General features: G+C 37.2%; 1 protein-coding gene across 1 annotated transcript in view; it reads left to right on the top strand.

Moving 5' to 3' along the window:
• Window positions 1-24,402, top strand: part of JMY (junction mediating and regulatory protein, p53 cofactor) — a gene marked incomplete at both ends in the record, with an annotated part of 69,354 nt that overhangs the window by 29,370 nt on the left and 15,582 nt on the right. Inside the window, 5 exons of the mRNA XM_079703110.1 lie at window positions 5,027-5,200; window positions 15,728-15,878; window positions 20,153-20,322; window positions 22,910-23,075; window positions 23,561-23,748. Coding sequence (XP_079559236.1) covers window positions 5,027-5,200; window positions 15,728-15,878; window positions 20,153-20,322; window positions 22,910-23,075; window positions 23,561-23,748 — 849 coding nt within the window. The remainder of the gene's footprint in view (window positions 1-5,026; window positions 5,201-15,727; window positions 15,879-20,152; window positions 20,323-22,909; window positions 23,076-23,560; window positions 23,749-24,402) is intronic.

Genomic DNA, 24,402 nt, shown 5'->3' with positions numbered 1-24,402 from the left:
AGAAAGAAATTTCATTAATTAATTAAATAAAATAAAGTCATTAAAACAGAAAAAATTATTTTAAAAAAAAGTAATAGAAAAAAGAAAAGAACGGAAGAGAGCAACTAAACCAAAAAACAAATCCACCGATGATAACAAGCGCTAAAAACTATACTAAATAGAAACAATGGACGGTCATAACCCTAGGACAAATGGCAAAAGCAAAGCTATACAGAGAAAATCACACAAAGAAGCATACACATACACACTCACAAAAAGAGAAAAAAGAAAATTTTATATATATATATAAAAAAATTAAAAAAGGAAGAGAGCAACCAAATCAGTAAACAAATCTACCAATGATAATAAGCTGTAAATACTAAACTAAGATAAACATATAACCAGAAACAAATTAGATGCAGAAAGCAAACCCCAAGTCTACAGTTGCTCCCAAAGTCCACTGCCTAAATTTTGGGATGATTTGTCTGTTCAGGTATTCCACAGATGCAGGGTACATCAGGTTGATTGTGGAGATTTAATTCGCTGCTCCTGAGGCTGCTTGGAGAAATTTCCCTTTCTCTTCTTTGTTCACTTAGCTCCTGCGGTTTAGCTTTGGATTTGGTCCCGCCTCTGTGGGTAGGTCACCTGAGGGTATCTTTTGGGAAGTCAGGTCTTCTGGCAGCATTCAGTTGGTGTTCTGTAGGAGTTGTTCCACATGTAGATGTAGTTTTGATGTGTTCGTGGGGAGGAAGGTGATCTCCACGTCTTACACTCCGCCATCTTGAAGGCACCCCCTCCATGTGAACTTTAAAATTGGCCTTTTCTTATGCCATGAAAGTGTGAAGAAGTTGTTTTATTACCATGTGAAATTTATAGATTAGTGAGAATTGATATTTTTATTTTTACTCTTCCATTTATTTACTTACTTTTTTTGTACCTTAACATTTTATTTACATGGCTCTTAAAAGGTTTAAGTTTATTCCTAGGTATTTTTCTGTTTTGTTGCAGATGGAATCCTGGCTGGTTGTTTTGTATTTAATATGAAAGGGGCTGTTGGTTTCTGTGTGTAAATTATAACATCTTGCTGAATTCTATTTCTCTTGTGATTTTTCAGTTTATTCTAAATTGGGATTCTCAATTGCTAGTTTTTAAATTAGTAGATAGAATTCTGTCAAAAGAACTGGAATATCTTCATGATCATTTCACTGTTTCTTTGTAGTAGTAAAAGGCTAAATTATAATTTTAAAAAAAGTAAACACATCAGAATGAAGGGAGTTAATTTGATGATTTTAATGGCCATCGCTTTTATTTTTTGTTTGTTTTTTAATTTTTTGTTTATTCTCATTTATTTATTTATTTAATGTATTTGCCAGGGGTGGGGGGTGGGTTATTGCTTTTAAACATCCAGTTTCATTGAATGGCCCATGTATTAGAGGTGAGATCCTGGCCATGCCTGGAGGTAAGGCCAGGCTGACTTTGTCTCTTTGTACGTCTTCTTTTTTTTTTTTTTTTTTTAACAGGATTTTCTTTTTCTTTTTGTTTTTTTGTTTTTTTTGGCCACTTTGGGTCTTTGTTGCTGCATGTGGGCTTTCTCTCTAGTTGCGGTGAGCAGAGGCTACTCTTGGTTGCAGTGCACGGGCTTCTCATTGCGGTGGCTTGTTGCGGAGCATGGGCTCTAGGTGCTGGGGCTTCAGTAGTTGCAGCATGCGGGCTTCAGTAGTTGCAGCACATGGGCTTCAGTAGTTGTGGCTCACGGGCTCTAGAGCGTAGGCTCAGTAGTTGTAGCATACGGGCTTAGTTGCTCCGCGGCATGTGGGATCTTCCTGGACCGGGGATTGAACCCGTGTCCCCTGCATTGGCAGGCGGAATCTTAACCACTGCACCACCAGGGAAAGTCCCTGTACCTGTCTTCTAAAGATGAAGATCGTTCTGGGGTTGGCTTCAGTAGTAACTTTTTTTCGTTCTGAGGTTGGCTTCAGTAGTAACTTTGTTTTTTAGATTAGCTAAAAATGCTTTAATAGGGAACTGAACTATGAGAAATGGGAGTTTTGGCTTAATTTTAGTCTGAATAGTGGTAATTGAGCTAAAATAAAATAATACTTAAATAGTAAGAGGAAGAGTGAGAGGGGGAAAATGATTTTAGATCCAGGAAAAAAATGTTACATACCGTAATTCTACAGTTTTCAGTTTGAAAATTCAGTTTGAAAATGGACTACATAATTTGTAAATTTACAGAGACTTTTGCCTCATGTTGTAGTTAATGTGGCCATATATGGCGTTTACTGAAGCAATGCTTCTGAAACTTTGCTGTGCATACTCATCACTCATTCTGATTCTGGGGGTCTGGAGTGGGCTCTGAGGTTCTATATTTCTAACAAGTAATCAGATGATGCTGATCCCAGACCATACTTCAAGTAACCAGGTACTAAATGACCATGACTTTAATATGGTTATTTAGTTAAGTTTAACTTTGTAAACTAAAAATCAGACAGGTCCCATTGATCAAATGCATCATTCTTTTTTTCTACTTCATCATTGGTTTCACTGCTTATTAGAATGTGCTGCATTTACAGTCTTAATGTGATGTCCTGCTCACTAATGTGTACCCTCTACCCCAGGGAGCACGGCAGTCTGCCACCCCCGTTCTCCCATCCCGGATTCAAATGTGTGACACTTTTTATTCATGTGATTTCTCCAGACTGGGTTGCTCTTCTTCACCTGTCTAGCACTTCCCATCCTTCGAGACCCAGTTCAAATCCTAGCTTTAGAACATCTTTTTCAGCTGCTTTAGCCCACTATGAACCGTGATTGTCTTCTACAATCAGTATTTTACTTACATGTCTGTTTGTTCGTTTCCCTAGTTAGACTGTAGACTTCTTAAAGACAAGGTTTATCTTGGACATTTTGCATTCCCTTCATGACCTCTCCTCATGGATATCTAAAAAACACTTTGGACAGTGTCTCTGAATCCGTAATTTTTGCCTCTAAAAACCTGTTTCTATTCCTGTGTTCTTTGTATCAATGAATAACAAAGACCTTAGGGTAAAGAGAAAATCCAGTCTTTCATCAAGTCCTGTTAATTTTATCTCCAAAGCATTTCTTAAATCTTTGCTTTTCTCTTCCTCCCATCTAGGCTTACATGGACTGACACAGGAGATTATGAACTGATCTATCTGCATCCACTCTGGTGCCCCTTCTCACCAATGTAGTATAACTCAGGTTTATCATGTATGTTAGTGTCTCCAGAATTGTCTTTCATTATGTTCCCTTTCTCTGTTTACTCCAGTTTGTAAACCTTATTTTTTATGGTATCCAGGGATATGCCCTTCTGTCTTTCTGACCCAGTCTTCCCTTTACACTTTGCCTAGTTTACCCCTTTTTATCCTTCAGAATAAAAGTCAAGATTCCCTTACTTAGGAAAGTATTTATTCCCTAATGCTTCCCTGGAACCAGAGAGGTTTTTGAAGGAAAAACAAAACAACAGTCCTTTTATGGCATCTCTTTACTTTCGGCATAAAGCAAGATCCCACTTGGTCTGGCCTTCTGTCTGCATCTGTAAATTATTTATGTGTTATCTGTTGTTAAAATCCCTGATGTTTGGGCTTCCCTGGTGGCGCAGTGGTTGAGAGTCCGCCTGCCAATGCAGGGGACACAGGTTCGTGCCCCGGTCTGGGAAGATCCCACATGCCGCAGAGCGGCTGGGCCCGTGAGCCATGGCCGCTGAGCCTGCACGTCCGGAGCCTGTGCTCCACAACGGGAGAGGCCACAACAGTGAGAGGCCCGCGTACTGCAAAAAAAAAAAAAAAAAAAAAAAAATCTCTGATGTTTGAATTGATTCTCTGTCTTCTAGTGGACCTCTATTACAAACAACATAATTCAAAAAGAGTCATGTACCAAAATGTTCATTGCAGCTCTATTTACAATAGCCCGGAGATGGAAACAGCCTAGGTGTCCATCATCGGATGAATGGATAAAGAAGATGTGGCACGTATATACAATGGAATATTACTCACCCATAAAAAGAAACGAAATTGAGCTATTTGTAGTGATGTGGATAGACCTAGAGTCTGTCATACAGAGTGAAGTAAGTCAGAAAGAGAAAGACAAATACCATATGCTAACACATGTATATGGAATTTAAGAAAAAAAAATGTCATGAAGAACCTAGGGGTAAAACAGGAATAAAGACACAGACCTACTTGCGAATGGACTTGAGGATATGGGGAGGGGGAAGGGTAAGCTGTGACAAAGCGAGAGAGAGGCATGGACATATATACACTACCAAACGTAAGGTAGATAGCTAGTGGGAAGCAGCCGCATAGCACAGGGAGATCAGATGGTTGCTTTGTGACCGCCTGGAGGGGTGGGTGGGAGGGAGGGAGACGCAAGAGGGAAGGGATATGGGAACATATGTATATGTATAACTGATTCACTTTGTTATAAAGCAGAAACTAACGCACCATTGTGAAGCAATTATACTCCAATAAAGTTGTAAAACAAACAAACAACAAGCAAAACCAACCTACCGAAAACTACTTGTTAACAAAGCAGAAAGATATTGTTTGATTGGTCTGATCACCTTAAAACAGTAGGGCTTAACAGGGAGGAAAATCAGTGTTAATTGGATATTACGGATTTATTTTTAATGATTCTTGGTTTTATTAAAAAAATAAAAAGCATGCATACAGTGAAATGTAAAACTGTCTTTAAATAGGTTTGCTATCATTTAAAAGTTAGTAGACTGTTTTATCACTTTCAGGTTTATAGGAAAATTTTAAGAGTTAAGGGTAGGCAGGTAGTATGGAATTCCAGAAAATGCAGAGAACAGGAATAATATGGTGACAGTAGTTAGAAAAGGTTGTTTTAGGATATGGTCTTGTAGTAAGACACCTAAGGCATAGAGATAAGTGATGAAAGCAATTAGTGCTCCTCATTCTCTTTAATTCTGCATTTCAGAGTTCCAAGGTCCTGAGATGATAGGGAGTTTGCAAGTTTTATAGGCTATTACAGTTGGATTTCTTTGTAGTGAAATTTTCTTGTTCCACAGCTCTTGGATAAGCACAAGAATACAGAGAGCATGGTAGAGCTTCTGGACTTGTATCAGATGGAGGATGAAGCCTACAGCAGCCTTGCAGAAGCCACAACTGAACTCTATCAGTATTTACTACAGCCATTCCGAGACATGCGAGAACTTGCCATGCTACGAAGACAGCAGATCAAGGTATTTTTTTTTTTTTAATCTAAATAGTAACCTGCCTGTTTCATAGTTCTCAGCGTGGCTGGCTATACATTTTAATTATTAGAGGAGTTTTTATAAATGTAGATATCTGATCCATTGTCCCCAGAGAGTCTAGTTTGGTAGTTTTGTGATACATAGAGCCTGAACACCTCATTTTAAAAGCATCTGAAAAGGTGACTTTGCTGAGTAGCCAGGGCTGAGAAAAGCCTAGAAAATTTGTAAATACATTGAGATTTCCATCTTTCCCCCTTTCCTGTGCTTTTTTCCCCCTCTCCATCTACTCCTGTCTCCCTTTTAATGTTTTGGGTATTATCTAGTCTTAGACTTCTTTAATAGGAGTTTTGAGAACATTTGTTTTGGGAAGACCTTGTTTTGAAAGTTACAAGGCATTAATGATACAGCTTTAAAATTCATGACATTTGACTTTTGTGTGTAAAATATATATTACTTTTTTTGAGGCAAGTGTTAAGGGTTTGGTTTTATAGCTGACCTCAAATCAGTGTTGCTGTGTTTAATTCACATGGAAATATTGCTGAACTAGGATATTAAACTTTTTGTGCATTAATGCGTGAATTTCGAACATTATTTATGAAATTTATATCTGGGAAATTGCCACTTATTCTGAAAACTTTGTGCTTGGGGGCAAGAATGAGTAGTATAATATTTGAAAAATTATTACAAGGTAAAGCATGTCTGTCTTTTTCCCTTTACTAATGAGTCAAGATATGGAGCAACACAGACTGTCACATAATTGACACACTCTCCTTTATTAATACTTCTGAAAAATACTGGGTTGTTAAGTCAGTTTTATCATAAACTTGGCATTTTGGGTAAAATGGTAACTAGTAACTAATAATTTTTAGACACTACAGTTTCCTCCAATTTTAAAAAATGAACTATAGATATTTGTCCATTGAAAACTTGATTGGATTGAAAACTTGATTGGAAGGCTAGGGATGAACTGGATGATATACATGGAGGCCCCATCTACTTCTAAACTAAGCTGCAGTGTTTAGCTGAGATAATCTATATACAGCTTAACGCTGATTATCAGAATCTATGTGAATTTTTGCTTTTGTATTATATCATGGTTTGTATTGAGTATTAACATTAGCAAATGGATTGAACCTTCTTGTCAGGCTGTATTGCCCACTAGCGTCACTTATTACTCCATTTTTTTCCCCTGGGAAGCAGAGTATAGGTGAGGAGGAACAGACAACATATTTCTTAAACTGTTAACATTTTCAAAGGTAATAATCGTATTTTACTGCATTGCCCCTCAAATGCCCCATCAACTATGATGATGAGCTAGTAAGAGAATGTGAACAAATTTGTGCCAAAAAATTCTACAACTTAGATGAAATGGATACACTTCTTAGAGAAATACAAATTGTCAAAATAGAGTCAAGAAAAAATAGAAAACATTTGGTAGCTCTATATTAACAAAGTTGAATTCATAATTTAAAACCTTCTCACAAAGAAAACTCCAGGGCCAGGTAAAGGATCATTGGAGGATTTAAAAGAGGGAACACTTCCCAACTCATTTTTGAGGCCAGCATTATCCAAATCAAACGACATTATAGAAAAAAAGAAAACTACAGATAAACATCCCTCATGAATGTAGATGCAATAATCCTTAACATAATATTGAAAACTAGGATTCAATAATGTACTGTGATTAGGGTTTATCTTAGAAAGGCAAGATTGGTTTAACATTACAAAAACTAATCAATGTAACTCACCATATTATTGATAAAGGAAAAAAAACCAACATGTCTGGGTGCAGAAATGCACTTGATAAAAAGTTCATTGTCCATCCATGGTAAAATCTCAGCAACCTAGGAAGAGAAGGGAACTTCTTTGAGCTGATAAAGGGTATGTATGGAAAGCCTATCTAATATCATACATGATGGTGAATGACTGAATTCTTCCCCCACTAAGATTGGTAACTAGGTAAGATTGTCTGCTCCCCCAACTTTTATTCAGTATTTCTCTGGAGTTTGTCGCCAGTTCAATGAAGCAAAAAAAAATAAAAGGCGTATATAAATTAGAAAAAAAGTAAAGCTTTCTTTATTTGTAGATCATGTGATCACACATGTAAAAAAAAATTAAGAATCTAAAAAAGCTACTGGAAATAATCTGTAAGTTTAGTTACAAGGTCAGTATTAAAGATTCAATTGCATTTTCTATCTTCCAGAAATGAAGTTAAAATCAAAAATTTTTAAATGCCTTTTATATTAGTATCTCTGAACATGAAATGTTTAGGGATAAATTTTATAAAATATATGAAAAGACTATATACTGAAAAATTATAAGACTTTGCTGAGAAAAATTAAAGCATACCTAAATAAATGGGAGATAGACCATGTTAATAGATTGGAAGATAATCTATTAACAATAATCAATAATGTTTAGATGTCAGTTCTCAACTGATCTATAGATTCAAATTAATATTCCAGTAGGGTGGTTTTTTTTTTTAATACTAACCAGCCAATTATAAAATAGCTAGAGAAATCCAGACATTGTGGTGATAGTATAGGATAGACATGTAAATGAATGGAACTAAACAGAATCCAGAAATAAACCTGTGGTTATATAGTCAGTTAGTTTTCTACAAAGGTGACAAGGCAATTCAGTGGGGGGAAAGAATAGTCTTATCAACAAATGGTGCTAGAAGTGGATACCCGTATAGAAATAATGAAGTCCAGCCTTCCTTATCTTATACCATACACAAAAATTAATTTGAAATACATCTTAGACCCAAACATAAAGCTCATAGTATAAAACGTTTATAACAAAACTAGGAAGTTTTTACAGTCTTTCAGAAGGAAAGGCAAAGGTTTTTTAGATAGGATGCAGAAAACTTCAGCTAAAAAAAAAAAAAGATAAAATTGGACTTCACTAAAATTAAAATTAAATACTTTTGCTATTTTAAAGATTAAGAAAATGAGGAGGCCACACACTGAGAGAAAATAACTTGTAATACATCTGAAAAAGGAACTGTACAACTCAGTAAGACAAAACCCCAAAATTTTCAGTATGAGCTAAATATTTTAAAAGACACAAAGAAATGGCTAATAATCACATGTGAAGATGCTCAACATACTCATCTAGGAGATCCAAATTGGTACCACAGTGAGATACTGTTACACACCCATTGAAGTGAGTATAATGAAAAAATTCTGGCCCTCTCAAGGGCTAGTGAGGGTGTAGAGTAACTGGACTTTTCATGCATTGCTAACAGAACTGTAAAGTGGTACAACCACTTTGGAAAACAGTTCGGCACTTTCTTCAAAAGTTAAACATATATGGTTGATCTTTGAACAACCCTTGGGTGTGGTTCCAGGACCCGCCAATGATACCAAAATTTTCAGATGCTTAAGTCTCAAAGTGGCTTTCCAGATCGTGGTTCCCCATCCGTGGATTCAACCAACAGCAGATCTTGTAGCACTGTAATATTTATGGGGAAAAAAATCTGCATGTAAGTGGACTCATGCAGTTCAAATCCATGTTGTTCAAGGGTCAACTGTACAATACCTTACAACTCAGCTGTTTGTCTCTTAGTTACTTATACAAGAGAAACGAAAACATCTGTTCACAAAAAAGACTTACATACCAGTGTTCGTGTCAACTGTATTCCTGGTAGCCCCAAACTGGGACAACCCAAATAACCATCGACAGGTGAATGGATAAACAAAATGTGATATTTCCACATAGTAGAATAATATTCAGCAAAGCAAAGGAATTAACCATTGACAGACACATGTCAAAGTCATGCTAAGTTGAAGCCATATACAGGAGGGTATGTATATACCCTCCTGTATATGTGTGAAGGTATGGATGGCAAAGCAGTGCGAGAAGGTATGGATGGCAAAGTAGTACGAGAATATTTTGGAGGTGACGGAAATGTTTTGTATCATGATTGTAATGGTTGTTTCTTGGGTGTATACAGCAATCAAAACTCATCAAATTGAACACTTTAGATGGATTTACTTGAACACAGTGTATGTAAATTAAATCCTGATTAAATAGCTTATAAAATATTGTGCTGAGCAAAAGATGCCAGACAAACTGTGCCTCCATTTACATGGAATTCTAGAAGATTGTCCTAAACAGCTGTTGCCTGGGGTGGGGCCGGGGAGATCCACTGAGAGGAAGCAGATGTAACAGAATCCTTTGGGGAGATTGATGTGCTTTAAATCTTGATTATGGTGCCTGTTATCACAGGTATATATATTTGTCAAAATTTACACTTAAAACAGGTACATTTTGTTGTATGTAAATTATAACTCAGATGATTTTTTAAAAGAAAAATGAGCAGTATGTACAAGTTTATGTAGAGACGCAAAATGAGGTGATCACCATTGCCTGAAGATATATGGAAAAAGGGGGATGATCAAGCTTCACCACTGAAGAATAAGAATTCAGTAGGAAGTGAGTACGTATGTCTGTATTGGAGATTGGAATTGAGAATATTCCAGATAGATATATAAAAACAGGAATGGTATAGTGAGCAGGCATAATACTAGGGCTTTTAGTCACAATAAGTTACTCAAACATTACTGAATCACCAACCCAGCACCATGAGTGGAGGCCAATAAGTGGCATGGCTGGGACTGAAATACATGTTTGACTGCAAAGCCTGCTCTTTTAGTTATACCATAGGGTGTGAATTGTTTGATATGCCTCAGTCTAAGGATTTGTAGGAGAGGAATGATGGTCAGGGGCTAGAATGTTATCTCATCCTGGGGAATTTGACCTTTATTCTTTAGCCTCTTTAAAATACACACCCCTGGGCTTCCCTGGTGGCGCAGTGGTTGAGAGTCCGCCTGCCGATGCAGGGGACACGGGTTCGTGCCCCGGTCTGGGAAGATCCCACATGCCGCGGAGTGGCTGGGCCCGTGAGCCATGGCCGCTGAGCCTGCGTGTCCGGAGCCTGTGCTCCGCAGCGGGAGAGGCCACAACAGTGAGAGGCCCGCATACTGCAAAAATAAAAAAAATAAAATAAAATAACATAAAATAATAAAATAAAATACACACCCCTTTCGGAAGCTCCCAGACTCTAATACGCTGGTTCTTAAAATGTGACCCCCAGATGAGGAAATTCAGTGTCACCTAGAGCCTTGTTAGAAATACAGATCCTTAGGCCTCACCTCAGATCTCCTTTGCTGAAACTCTAGGGAGAAGCTCAGCAATCTTTGTTTTAACAAGTCTTCCTGGTAATTCTGATACGAAGTTTGAGAACCACGTGTCTAATAAAATTTGAAACAGCTAAGGGATGGAGCACACTAAATTCAGTTACATTCTCTCTGGGCCCCAGTTTTTTCATCCATAAAATGAGATTTAAACTATGTGATCCTTGGGAAATTCCCTGGTGGTCCAGTGGTTAGGACTTCACTGCCGGGGCCCAGGTTCAATCCCTAGTTGGGGAACTAAGATCCTGCAAGCTGCATGGCATGATCAAAAAAAAAAAAAAAAAGCTTAAATAAATAAATAAAAATAAATAAACTAGATGATCCTCTAGATTTTTAGGCCCAGTGTCTTAATGAGTCAGGGTTAGCGAGTTGACCTACTGATAATCTTCCTGGATTAACTATAAGCACTTCAGACACATTGTCCAACTTATTTCTAATGATTTGCTGAAAGTACATAAGCTAGAAACTAGAAGACACCCTCAGCTTTTCCCTCCCCTTTGTAGCCAGTCATGTCATTTTGCAATTCAGCTGTCTTCTAGTTGAAACTTGAATGTGCTCTTCTTCCTCCACCCTTCCCCAGGACCAGGCAAATCTATAGGTGTCTTTGTGTGAAATAGAAAAAGTCACCCACCTCCACCCTTATTCCAGCAGACAAATGGACATATGCAGCAGTATGCATGGCTTGGCAAACCCCCTGGTTTTGTGCAGGGTGCAATTTTTACACCATTGGACCACTATATACTCTACCACGTACACTATGAAATATATAGTGCTACCACTATACATTAAGGTACTTATCTCTTACCTGAACTATTTTTTCCTTTGGTTTCCTTGTCTTTAGATGTCTCTTACCTTCAAAAAATGTCTCATTTCACACTCTTTCCTGGGAATAGTACACTTAATATTTGCTTTGAATGTAAAAATGCATGTAATAGATGATGCCAAATCTAATCACGTCATTCTCTTAATCAAGAGTCACCTTCAGATGACTCCTGGGCCTGGAAAATTCACATTAAGGTCTCTACTACATCAGTATATTCACAAGTTTATCTTGGCATTTGTTTTACCTAAGAATTGGAATTTTTTTTTAACTTACAATCTCAGCAATAGACAGAAGTAACACCACAGCTTCTCATATAAAACCCAGTATCCAAGCTAGTGATGTACTTTATAATAAGTAATTCCTTGGCAAGAAATTTGTGTTTATAAACTAGTCTCACTATCCTAGCTACTTAAACTAACACATTTTTTTCCATCTTAAAAACAGACACTGTTTTCTTTCTAGCCCTAAAATTGAAAACAGAGGTGTCATTGTTATTAGCACATGATCCAGCTGACCAATGCTGTACATCTTCAAATTTGCCAAGTTAGGAAGAGAACTCAGTATCCTAGCTTAATGTCTTAGGTACAGTAAACTGTAATCATGTTTTTAAACAGTTGGCTACAGCATTAGCTACTGAGTTTCAGAAGTCAGTTAAAAAACCAGCATTTAAAAAGCATAGCATGTTTGTTTTCTGTATATTTGAATATACATGTACAATTAAGGTAAAAATAATCTAACAACAAAGAACAAGTTATCGCCAAATAATTACCACCAGATTTTTTATATTATTTTTTCTCTTCAAAAATCCATAATGCAAGGTTTCTCATTTCTGTACAGTGTTTAACTATGCAAGTGAAAAGGGTTTCTATCTTCATGATCTGAGTTAAGATTTTTGAATTTTGAGCACTGCCTGTTCTGGTTATTACATTTCTATTCCACAGTTGTGTCTGTTGGTCTGACCAGAAGATCAAATCAGTTATTTCAACAGAGGGAATTTTAAGAACCAGGTATAAAGTTGTTAACAAGGTAGATAAGAAGGCAACTCTTAAGATATCAGAGTTAATTGCAAAAGCAGCCACCACTCCTAGGATCGGGGGTTACAAAGGGAAGAGGTGGTAATTATTAAAGGATAGGTCCTGTGGAGCTGACCTCTGAGAAAGAAGACATTGCTCTTCTAGTGCTGGTGTGTCTGATCTCAATGGAGAGAACCAGATCTCTGGGGATAGGGCATTGGTGGACAGGTGCTGGTTTGTCTTGGACACACAAATGAGGTCAGTTCTGCGAAGGTTAAAAAACTGCAAACTCGATTCTGTTAACTCCTTCAAGAAGGTACTGCAGATGCTGGGATGAAGAAGCGAGTCTGGGCTGATGATCACAGGAACAGCAAACAGGAAAGTCAAATGATACAGATAGGAAGAAACAAATCTTCTCTTTCCTTCAACTCTGAAATCTCCAACCCTTTCTGTTGGCAAAGGCTAAATGTGGTTTTCAGAGCCTGAACCCTAGCATCACAAGGCAGAAGGTTGAACTTGGGAGTTGATAGAATCTAAATACATTTTAACTTTCAAAGTCAGGGAAAAAACTTAGCTAACCTAGCTTATGGTCTTAGGTGTAATAAACATATGAAGTTTAATCGTGTCATTGAAAAGGACTTCCATCATAACGTGCCGAGTAAGAATTTAAATTTTTGCTACAATTTATTAAATTTATCATAATATCAAGTTATTAAATTTCTTTTTCATACTTGTGAACACTAATCTTTTGCTTTTTAACTTGTTTTAAAAATCAAAGGTAATCACAACAAATGAAAGCACAAAACCTTGATGGTTTTATTACAGAAAACAAGTTTTCTAAAACCTTAAATGTAAACTGAAGTCTAAATACGCCACTTAACTATTGCTGAGAATCCCTCAGTGGTTTCCAGTTGCCTGTCATATGCAGTACAAACTCCTCAGCCTCTTCATAGTGATCTAACCTACTTCTCTAGCGTTATCTCCCACTACCTTCATCTGTTTTACCTAAACTCCAGCTAGGCTGGACTGCTCTCTGTCCTTTACCATGCATTGAACTTACTTGCCTCAAGGCTTTTGTACAGGTTAATTCTTACCTACAGCATCCCTTTTGGGTGGTTCTCTTTTCCCATATGCTCCCCATGTAACTCAAAATCCTACCCCTCCTTCAAAGCCCTCTGCAATTTATGGGCCTCAATAAAGTTTGTCCTGATCTAAACAGCTAAATGTGTTCAAAGATTATGGTATCATAAAATACTTTCCAGAAAAGGTTTTAATCAATTTATAGTTCCACCAGCAGTATATTATGTGTGCCTGTTTCACCGTGACTTCACTAACCCTGGTTAGTATTGTTTTTAATATTTGCTTAATGAGTCTTCCTACGATAAATGGTTTGTCACCCTACCATCTAAAAAGAGCTATCTTGTGTCTTCTCCCGTCTTCTCTACCAATTTATTTTTAACTGGATTCTTTCTTTTTTTAATTTTTATATTATTTTGGAGTATAGTTGATTTACAATGTTCTGTTACTTTCATGTGTACAACAAAGTGATTCAGTTATACATATACATAATTCTTTTTCAGATTCTTTTCATAACTGGGTTCTTTCTTCACAGGGGAAGACATAGGTTCTCCCTCTCAACCTGCTCTGTGATCTCCCATTAAAATAAAGCAAGAGTGCCTACCCTTAAGCCTTATCCTCTTCTCCACCCTTTTCCCCTCTATTCACTCACACAAATTTCTCAAAAGAGTATTATACATGTGTCTACATTTCTCTCCTCATTAAAAACATGTATGGAAGTGAATTTTTATTCACTCATTCAGGAAATATTGTAGATTACCTAATTCATGCCCGGCAGTGTGCTAGTGAAAAGCAAGCAAGCAGAGATAAAAACCACTTGTGCATTCTCTGCCCTCATGGAACATTCAGAGCAGAAAGCAGGTGATATAAAATAATATAAAGTATGATTGTGATAAGACTTAAGATTGAAGGCTATTTTTTAGATTGAAGAGCTTATACTGCCTATAATGGTGAGTCAGGGACGACATCCATGAACCAGTAATTGAACTGAGGTCTGAAGATATGGTGGGAATTAATAGGCAAAAGGAATTTGCCTGTACTCCAGAGCTGTTGTTGCCAAGTTCATGCTGTTAGGTCCATGGGTACTGGTTGTGTATCTACTTGACCCCTAAGCAGTGTTTGATAGTGTTTGATTTCTCCTCCATTGAATCTTGCTACTTATATTATTACAATTCCTTACATGAACTCACTCACTCTCGTTGCTTTAAATGTCTTCTAGTGTGTCAAGGGTACCCAAGCTTATATCTCTGGACATGACTTGCAAAGTTAAAATTAGTATGCAAAATGAAATCCTTGGCAATTCCATGTACATATTTTTTCCCAGTAACCCTAGGATCATTCTTGACCTCTTCCTCTACCTTGCCACTGTCCCCTTAACATTGCTAATTAATTGTTCTGTGTGTGCTGAGCACTACAGTGAGTGCTCATATGTTTTTCCCTCTTTCTGGAAGACTTCATTTGCTTAAGGAGCAGTATATTGTTGCTTCAAGACTAAATCAACTGTTTTAGACTGTTCCTGTGATTTCTATTTATTGTACTGTTTAGAGACTATGACCTGCATTATTTCTACTTTTGAAATTCATTATAATTTTTTAGTGGTGTATGATAACTTGATCAATTTTTTTTAAGTGTTCCAGGGGTGGGTTAACATTTTTCTCTATAATATTTTTTCCCCATCATCCTAATATGGTGTTATTGTTTAAGTTTTAAGTCTCTTTCTCAGTATGTGGTAAAGCAGTACAGAGGGTCTATTGCTGTTCTTCCTGGACTGTACCTTTCTTCCGTATTAACATACTGGTTTAGCACTTTTCTATACTTTAATATTGATATTGTTACTTCTGTGACATTCACTTGGCATACCTCTGTCCATCATTTGATTTTCAACTTTCCTTTGTCCTTTTGTTTTAGTTGTGACTCTTATAAATAATACATAGCCAGTTTTTCTGTTACTTATATCCAGAGTCCTTCAGTAGGCAGATAGGCTGATTTTTATATATTGTCAATCTTATTTTATTTACGCCAATGATTAAATAAGCATTTTATTGGCACAAATAATTCTTAACCTGAAAATATAATTATCGTAAAGGAGGAAATAAATTTCTCATCCCAGCACTTGAAAATAATCAGTCTTAAACATTTTGTTAAATGTCCTTTATTTATATATAGAAGAGGGAAGGATGAAGAAGATAGAGGAGGAAGGGGGAACAATTTCTGCATCAGCTGTCTTTAACATTATTGTTAATTTTATTGTTTTGTAAATTGATAGCTTCTACTGCAGAGCAGGGAAAAACAAGTATTCTTTCTTTTAGTACCAAGCACAATGCCTGATATATAAACGTTCAGTAAATGTTAAAATAGAGAAAGAAATGATCTTTTCCATTTTTCTTTTTTCTCTCTACAGATTTCTATAGAGAATGATTACCTGGGTCCCCGAAGAATTGAAAGTCTACAAAAAGAAGATGCTGATTGGCAGCGGAAAGCTCATATGGCTGTGCTGTCCATTCAAGATCTTACTGTCAAATATTTTGAAATAACAGCTAAAGCTCAAAAAGGTGAGTTTCCCAGTAGAATTATTTTTGTTAGGTATTTTCAAAATGGATGGAGGTATTTTCAAAAATGAGTGGTTTAAGTATTTTATGTTCGAAATAGTTATATAGAAAAGAATTAAAGACCACTCATAATCCTAGCAGTTAAAGAAGACCACTATTGGGCTTCCCTGGTGGCGCAGTGGTTGAGAGTCCGCCTGCTGATGCAGGGAACACGGGTTCGTGCTCCGGTCCGGGAGGATCCCACATGCTGCGGAGCGGCTGGGCCCGTGAGCCATGGCTGCTGAGCCTGCGCATCCAGAGCCTGTGCTCCGCAACGGGAGAGGCCACAGTGGTGAGAGGCCTGCGTACCGCAAAAAAAAAAAAAAAAAAAAAAGAAGAAGACCACTATTAACAAGTTAAGGTATATCCTTTAAGGTATATCCTTTCAGTCTTTTCTAGGCATATGTGTTTACATATAGCCCACCTTTTAAAAAATTAAAAGTGATGGGTATTAGTATAGCATAATTCAATTCTGTCAATAATCGTTCACAGTTACAGACGTCATAGCTTAAAGGCCCAGTCACCAGCAAGACTCCCTGCCCTTCAGACACTACTTGCAAATTTGGGGTGTCCTTAGGCCATCTGTACGTCTTACCAACTGGCTACAAATTTGGGGTTCCTAAATTTGTCACTACAAATTTAGTCACTACAGTGACTCGCAGAACTCAGGAAAACACATACTTACCATTACAATTTATAAAGGATACAAATCAAGCCAAATGAAGACATACATCTGGCAAGGTCTGTCTGGCAAGGTCCGTTCCTTCCAACTCCCTTCCATAGGAGGCCACAGAAATCGTTCCACCACTCCCTGAGAAGCAGTTTAAATTATTCATTATTTTAATAATCTCTCTATTTGTATACCTGGCATTAAAGTAGTTATTCAGGTTATTCTTTCAGCAAATCCATGTTTCCTTAAAAGTTTCACTTGAAGCAATTGTGCTGAATGAGAATACTTTCCTTGATTCCTCACCATAATTTGGCATTGTCATTAAAAAAAAACAGTTTAATAGATGAAAAGTAGTACCATGTTTTTAAAATTTGCATTTCTTTGGTTATTACTGAGTGTTCATCTTTCTTGTTTTCATGTAATAATTGGTATTTGCATATCCTTCCTTTTGTCCCAGTTACTGTCTTGTGCCTATTTTTCTATTGGGCTGTTTTCCCCCTATTGATCTAGATAACATCTCCTTGTATTCTCTATATATTAGAAGAGGAGTAAAATAGGCCTTTATTTCCTTACTTATGCAAAGCCAGGTGTAGCCCAATTTTACTGCTTAGCTTTTAAAAACATCTTAAATGGGCCCTTTTCTGACAGGTATATGTATGTTAGAACATTAAAGTTTTTTAAACAAATTTAACATAATTCCTTGTAAACACCAGGACTGTTACCTTCAGAGCTTTTTACATATAATGATCACCATAGGGTGTTATTACATGGTTGTTATCCTGTTAATGTTATCAGTCATCTTAGCAAGAATCTTTATTCTTGCCAGCAGAAGGAGAGAAAAATCTGGTTTTTTTTTGGTTTTGTTTTGTTTCGTTTGCGGTACGCGGGCCTCTCACTGTTGTGGCCTCTCCCGTTGCGGAGCACAGGCTCCGGACGCGCAGGCTCAGCGGCCATGGCTCACGGGCCCAGCCGCTCTGCAGCACGTGGGATATTCCCGGACTGGGGCACGAACCTGTGTCCCCTGCATCGGCAGGCGGACTCTCAACCACTGCGCCACCAGGGAAGCTCAAGAATCTGTTCTAGAGATGTTCCAGTATTGTTCTAGGGGTATTCCGAGCATTCTGTATTCATAATTTTCTACATTATCTTCATATTCCTGAGCTGTTGGAAAATAACTCCAGGTGAAGTGAGCAGCAATTAGGCAGAAGAATACATTCTATCTAAAGATGTTGGAAGACAAAGTATTGACTAGCTCTTGTGGTAGGTAACAACCTGAGACTGAATTAGGACAGGGAACTGTTCCACAGACACAGTCCTTAAGTGGGAAGCAAGAGATAAGGCTCCAGACTTTTTTTTTTTTTTTTTTTGCGGTATGTGGGCCTCTCACTGTTGTGGCCTCTCCCGTTGCGGAGCACAGGCTCCGGACGCGCAGGCTCAATGGCCATGGCTCATGGGCCCAGCCGCTCCGTGTCATGTGGGGTCTTTCCGGACCGGGGCACGAACCCATGTCCCCTGCATCGGCAGGCGGACTCTCAACCACTGCGCCACCAGGGAAGCCCCTCCAGACTGTTTTTGATTATGCAGAATGTTTGACTATATGCTGTGATTACAAGTTCAGGTAAAAATGATAGAAGCAGCAGACTAGGTATTTAAGCAACTTGGGTACTAATATAATTCTCCTTTTATAGGTGTGTAACCTTGGTCTTAAGTCACCAAGTTTCACATATCTATGTTGAAGGTGTTGATAATGCATACCATGCCTATTCTAATAGGATTGCTGGGCAGATAAATAGAACACTTGGAAAAAGCACTTTGAAATTAACACAACATTGTATAAATATGAGTGATTGTGGTCGCATGTGCATGAGGGAGAGAAGAAACAAAACAGACCATGTATTTGATGAACATTGCCATGTGAAGTGAGAGAAACATTTAAATATCTATTATTCTCTCATTTAATTTCCACAAGTCTTCCGAGGAGGTACTGTATTTCTTTATGTTTATCATTCAAGGGAATTTAGCCCAAGAACAGTTAAATTTCTTCTGAAAGTTACATGTTGATGGGTAGAAGTGGGAATTTAACTCCAAGCTGTCTAACTCCAAACCCCCTGCTGTTATTTTTTCCCCTACAGTGCACTACTGTATTGATCTTATGGTTGCATAAATATTATCATACATTTTTAAAAGATAGAGATTTAAAATGGCAGACTCATTTGATATGTAAGCAACAGAAGTAGTTATTATTTGTTAGAAACCCTAAAATAAAGGATCAGATCAATATTCAAATACGTTAGCATTTAAAGGCCAAAGAAAAACCAGAGAAACCAAAAGAACTATATTGAGAGGAGATTCTGAGTAAGTAGATTGCTCATTTGTCATAAGAACTCAACAGATTTTTAAGACTAAATCAAGAAATGGTAACGTTCTTGAATGGAGGTAACTACCTAGGAGCAGGTTCCAAGTTGGTTGCATTTAGGCATTGGGACTAAGGGTGGGGGGAGAGCTGAGCATGAGAAACTGCTCTTTTCCATTATCAGCCTCTCTGTACAGTTTTAATTTTCAAGTATGTACTCATATTATTGTAAAAAAATTAAAATTGAGGCAAATGTTACTGAGATACTTCTTGCAAAGAGGGTTATGATATAGTAGCATTACAAAAGTATTAATCACTCACCTCTGAATGTATTAAAGAAACTACTAGAGAATGTACACTGATCTAAAGACTACATTAGGTACTGCATAATCAGATTGCCTGACTCTTTTATGGTAGTTAAAGCATGTCTGACCTATTAGGCATAAGGGTCATAAGGATGGTTGGGTTCATTTGTATAAGGACCCAAGATGAGCCAGCACCATGCTATTATCAGTGATAAACTCCTTTAACTGGAAGATACTAGGTGTTTGATTGTCAAGAAATGTTTCTTGAATGAGGCCTCTATTGTGGCAAACTAAAAAGTTCTTCCTTTTTTTGTGTGGTGGCAAGGAGAAGTTGGGTGTCTTCTTTGGGGCTTAGTTAGTTAAGCCCAGCACTAACTGATTCTGCTCCAGCACTAACCTTAGCAGAATCAGCTCCATGCTAATGTCTAGGATTTATTTCATCCTACGTCATATCGTTAAAATACGTTTGGAGAACTCAAAAGTACATGAATTTAAATAATTTTTAAATACCCTTTAATAGTTATGGTTCTGATTTCAACTAACATACCTAGGAAAAAGTATAAACCATCACAGAATAAAGTTTTATAGAAACTTAGAAATTTAATAACACTGGACAATGTGAAAGGAGTATTTTTTTAAGTAAGTTTAAAAATTAACCTGAAAACTCAGTTTCATATTCAGAAAGTCATTTCTGAGAATGATTATTTAAAATTCTTATTGGAGACATTAGAGAGAATCTAAGATACTGTTGAATTATATTTTAGAGCTGTTATAGGTAGTTTATCATGAGGGTAGAATTTGTGTGTTTATCTTTGAGTGTGTGATCAGTGGAATCTAAGACTTTCAATTCTTTAGTATCAAGTTGTTTCATGTCTTAATGTCTCAATGTCTTTTTAAAAATTATCAATAGCTGTGTATGATCGAATGCGAGCAGATCAGAAGAAATTTGGTAAAGCATCATGGGCAGCAGCCGCTGAACGTATGGAAAAACTCCAGTATGCAGTTTCTAAGGAGACTCTGCAGATGATGAGAGCTAAAGAGATCTGTTTGGAACAGAGGAAACATGCACTAAAAGAAGAGGTAACAAAAGCCATGAGAAAAATATATTTAAAAAATTTTTTAAGTAAGATGTGCTATTTGACTTTTTTTTTGGTATAAGACTTAAATTTTTCTGACTCTACAGGCAGTTGTTAATTTTGCACTACCTCCATGAGATGATGATAACTTTCACAATGGGGCCTCTGATAGAAGAGTTAGAGTTATGGCATTTTCACAGCATGCCAGCATGACTGTAGGCAGCAACTGTTAAAAGAAAAAGGAGCACTCATTTCCTATCTCCCCTTCGGTCCTCCCCACACCTAGGCAACTATTTTCTGTCTCTATAGATTTGCTATTCTGGACATTTCATATAAATGGAATCATAAAAGATGTGATTTTTTTTAATGCTTTTTTCCCCCACGTAGTGTAATGTTTTCAAGGTGCATCCATATTGTAGCATGCATCATTACTTAATTTACTTTTTTTGGCCAAATAATACACCACATTTTGTGCATTCATCAGTTGATGAACTTTTGGGTTCTTTCTACTTTTGGAGCTTTACGAATAAAGCTGCCATGAACATCCATGTGCAAGGTTTTCATTTATCTTGGCGTGAAATGCTATTTAACCTATTGAGGAACTGTCAGACTGTTTTCCGAAGCAGCTGTACCATTTACATTCCCACCAGTAGTGTACAAAGGATAGAATTTCTCCACATCTTTCTTTACGTTATCACTAAACACTGTCTTTTTTATTATAGCCATCCTGGTGGGTGTGAAGTGGTATCTCGTGGCTTTGATTTGCCTTTCTCTGATGGCATTTATGTCCAGTATCTTTCCATGTGCTTATTGGCCACTTATATATCTTCTTTGGAGAAGTGTCTATTCAGGTCATTTGCCCATTAAAAATTTTTTGTGTGTGTGGGGGAGCTGTGCTGCTAGGCTTGCGGGATCCACTGGACTGCCAGGAAGCTCCCTAAAATTGGGTTTTTTAAATCACTGAATTGAAAGAGTTCTTTACGTATTCCAGATACAAGTCTTATCAAATATATGATTTGCAAATATTTGCTCCCATTCTGTGGCTTGACCACATTGGCTTCTAAATACATTGAGTATGTATTTGTGAAAGTTGTATATTCTCTAGAGAAGAACAAAATGTCATCACTGCTTTTATTAATACAGCTTTATGTAAAATATATTCTATGAATGTGCATATGCATGTCTAACTCTTGTTTAAAAAATAGTGTATGAGGTAATCTATGATATTTTAAGGGTATGATCTAGAAAGATCTTTTTGTTAATGGAATTTAAATTATGGATTTAGATCTGTTAATGGATTTATTTTTCCCTTACATTTTCTGATTTGCTACTATTGTTAAAGGAAAAATTAGAACTTGTTCTGAACTTTTCCAGACTATTCAGAATCTCTTCACAGATTTCAGCTCCATCTCTCCTTCACCTGAAGCATTTCCACTCTAATCTTCTTTTCTAGTTAGCTTTCTCCTTTATGTTACTAGGTATCTGGAATTTTCTTAAGGTCTTGAACTTTAAAACTTGAAATGCTAGCACTTTATTGACTGAAATAGAGTGCCACTGTCTTCATCAGATTGACTAGCTTTATTCTAACCAGGATGAATTGTAATGACAACATAGGGTACCTAAGAGCTGCTGAGGTAAGATTTATAACTATGTGCTATTGCAAGAACATTTCTTACTGGAATTGGTCTCCTATGGTAGAGGAAGGGTGAGGCTGAAATGGGCCAGGGAGTCTGGCATGTTTATCTGTGGGGTCATTTTCCCTGGGGTTATCCTTAATAGTACCTTAATAGTCTGTTTTTGAATGTTCTCGATTGTGTTTGAATTCTTCAAAGGATTTGGTAAAGCTGTCAGTTAGTCATTCTTGCCAGGTTTATGCCTGTTGAGTGATACAATATATGCATTGTGCTTTTTATATATATCTGTGGTGATGACTGCACTAGTTTTATTAGCATTAATTTAACATGACCACATGACTCATGAGAAACAGACCAAATGTGATTTATTAAGCCCATCCCAAACAAATCCCTTGCCTTATAGTACTACTCTGTGGTTTAAATTATGGGGAGACTTGTGTTCTTTAAAAAAGATGTTGATATGTCACATCTCCTTAGGTTATTTTAAAAACAAAAACGTCTTCCTGATGTGATAGTGGTATTTGCCATGGTATAATGCTAAACACTAAACAATTTCTAAAGTAACGCTGAAACATTAAATATCACCCAGGCAAGCAAAACTCCATTTGACTTAAAAATTTTTTAACCACACTTAGGAGTAAGTACTACTCCTTTTTAACTGAGTCTTGATTATCGTCATTCTCACCTCTTTTAAGTCACAGACTCTTGTCCCTTTATGAATTTGAAAGCTAGGAACACTGTACTCAGAGAAAAATATACATGTACACACAGCTTTATACACAAATTTTAGTAGGTTCTTAAATTATCTGTACACGAGCCTCTGATCCCACGCTGTCTGCTGGTGTTCAGTTGCTTCATGGGTTTATCCTGTCTGATTAGTTAGTATTCATTTCTAATCATAGCTTAATTTCTTGTTCTCTCAAACTAGGTATGTTCTTATTTTTGTTTTCAATGCAGATGCAGAGTTTGCAGGGCGGTACAGAAGCCATCGCTCAGTTGGATCAATTAGAAGCTGATTATTATGATCTGCAACTTCAGTTGTATGAAGTGCAGTTTGAAATCTTAAAGTGTGAAGAGTTACTGTTGACAGCACAACTGGAAAGCATCAAAAGACTTATATCGGGTATGATGTGTGTCTAGTACATAAGTCCACAAAAATACATTTGAATGAATGATGGAATTTCCCCATGTATTTGTTTGCATATATAGGGAAAATGTACGTAGACACCAGTTTTATTTCTTCTGTTGAGGCTAAGAAAACTTAATGTAAAGTCAAACAAGTGATTTAGTAGATGTAGCAGTGCAACTATGTTATTCCTTCCTACTTATTTTGTAAGTAACTTGCTTTGTTGCTTCAGCCAGAATCTGTATTCTCAAATTTTTTATTTGGGAGACAAGGTTCTTGGCATTTTACATTGAGCGCTTAACTATGTGCCAGACACTGGCACACACATTCCCCCTAAGAGCTATATTTCCTAATCACTATTTTACAAAGGGGTAATGGCTTTGCCTGAGGTTATAGAATCAGTGGGTGGATCAGAGCCCTGTTCTGTCTGGCTCCATAGCCCATGCTCTTAACCACTACCCCTTGTTGCTGTTTTGTAACAGAAAAGAGAGATGAGGTGGTATACTATGACACTTACGAAAGCATGGAGGCCATGCTGGAGAAGGAAGAGATGGCAGTGTCTGTGCATTTACAGAGAGAAGAGCTACAGAAACTTCAGCAGAAAGCACGCCAGCTGGAGGCAAGACGTGGACGGGTTTCAGCCAAGAAAGCATACCTCAGAAATAAAAAGGTATAATAGGTTACATATTTATTGAGTATAACCTTAATTTTACATCTTGCTTTTATTCCATTACTTAATCTTTGACCCATATCCAATAATTCTAACCCAATTTGTCACTAATACACATACCTTTTAAAACTGAGTAAGAGTTATATCTTCTCAATACTTGGGCCATTATATTGACATTATATGGTTGTCTGAGCATTACCCTCTTAAACACATTAGAACAGCCAGTGGTGATATGCTGTTTGCCTCAGCCACCCAAAGGTGACTCTGATCATGACTACAGGATTCCATGTAATGCAATTCCCAGCTCCTTTTTATTTTAAGGAGGCCAGGGATGCTCTACAATTAAGTTGACTTGTTCTTACCTCAGTCTTCAAGGAAATTGTTAAGTTATATGTAAAAGTGTATACCAATTTAATCTATATTTTTCACTCTTCATTCTTATATTAAACTAAATCTGAGGTAGGGAAACTCAGCCCTGTAGATTCTGCCCATTTACACCACAGCCTCTGATCTGCTGTGACCTATTACAGCACACAGCCAAGGGTCTCTGAATGGTCTTACCCCCTGTCCTCCCCTTTCCCTGCCCCCAGACCCCCAAATCCAACGGCTTAGGTGACAGAATGGCAGGGGGAAGGAGGAATGACAAAAGAAGGC

This window comes from Hyperoodon ampullatus (assembly GCF_949752795.1).
Source record: "Hyperoodon ampullatus genome assembly, chromosome: 4".
NCBI classification, from domain to species: domain Eukaryota; kingdom Metazoa; phylum Chordata; class Mammalia; order Artiodactyla; family Ziphiidae; genus Hyperoodon; species Hyperoodon ampullatus.
Note: the sequence above shows the minus strand (reverse complement) of the source record. Positions and strands in the feature narration are given on the sequence as shown.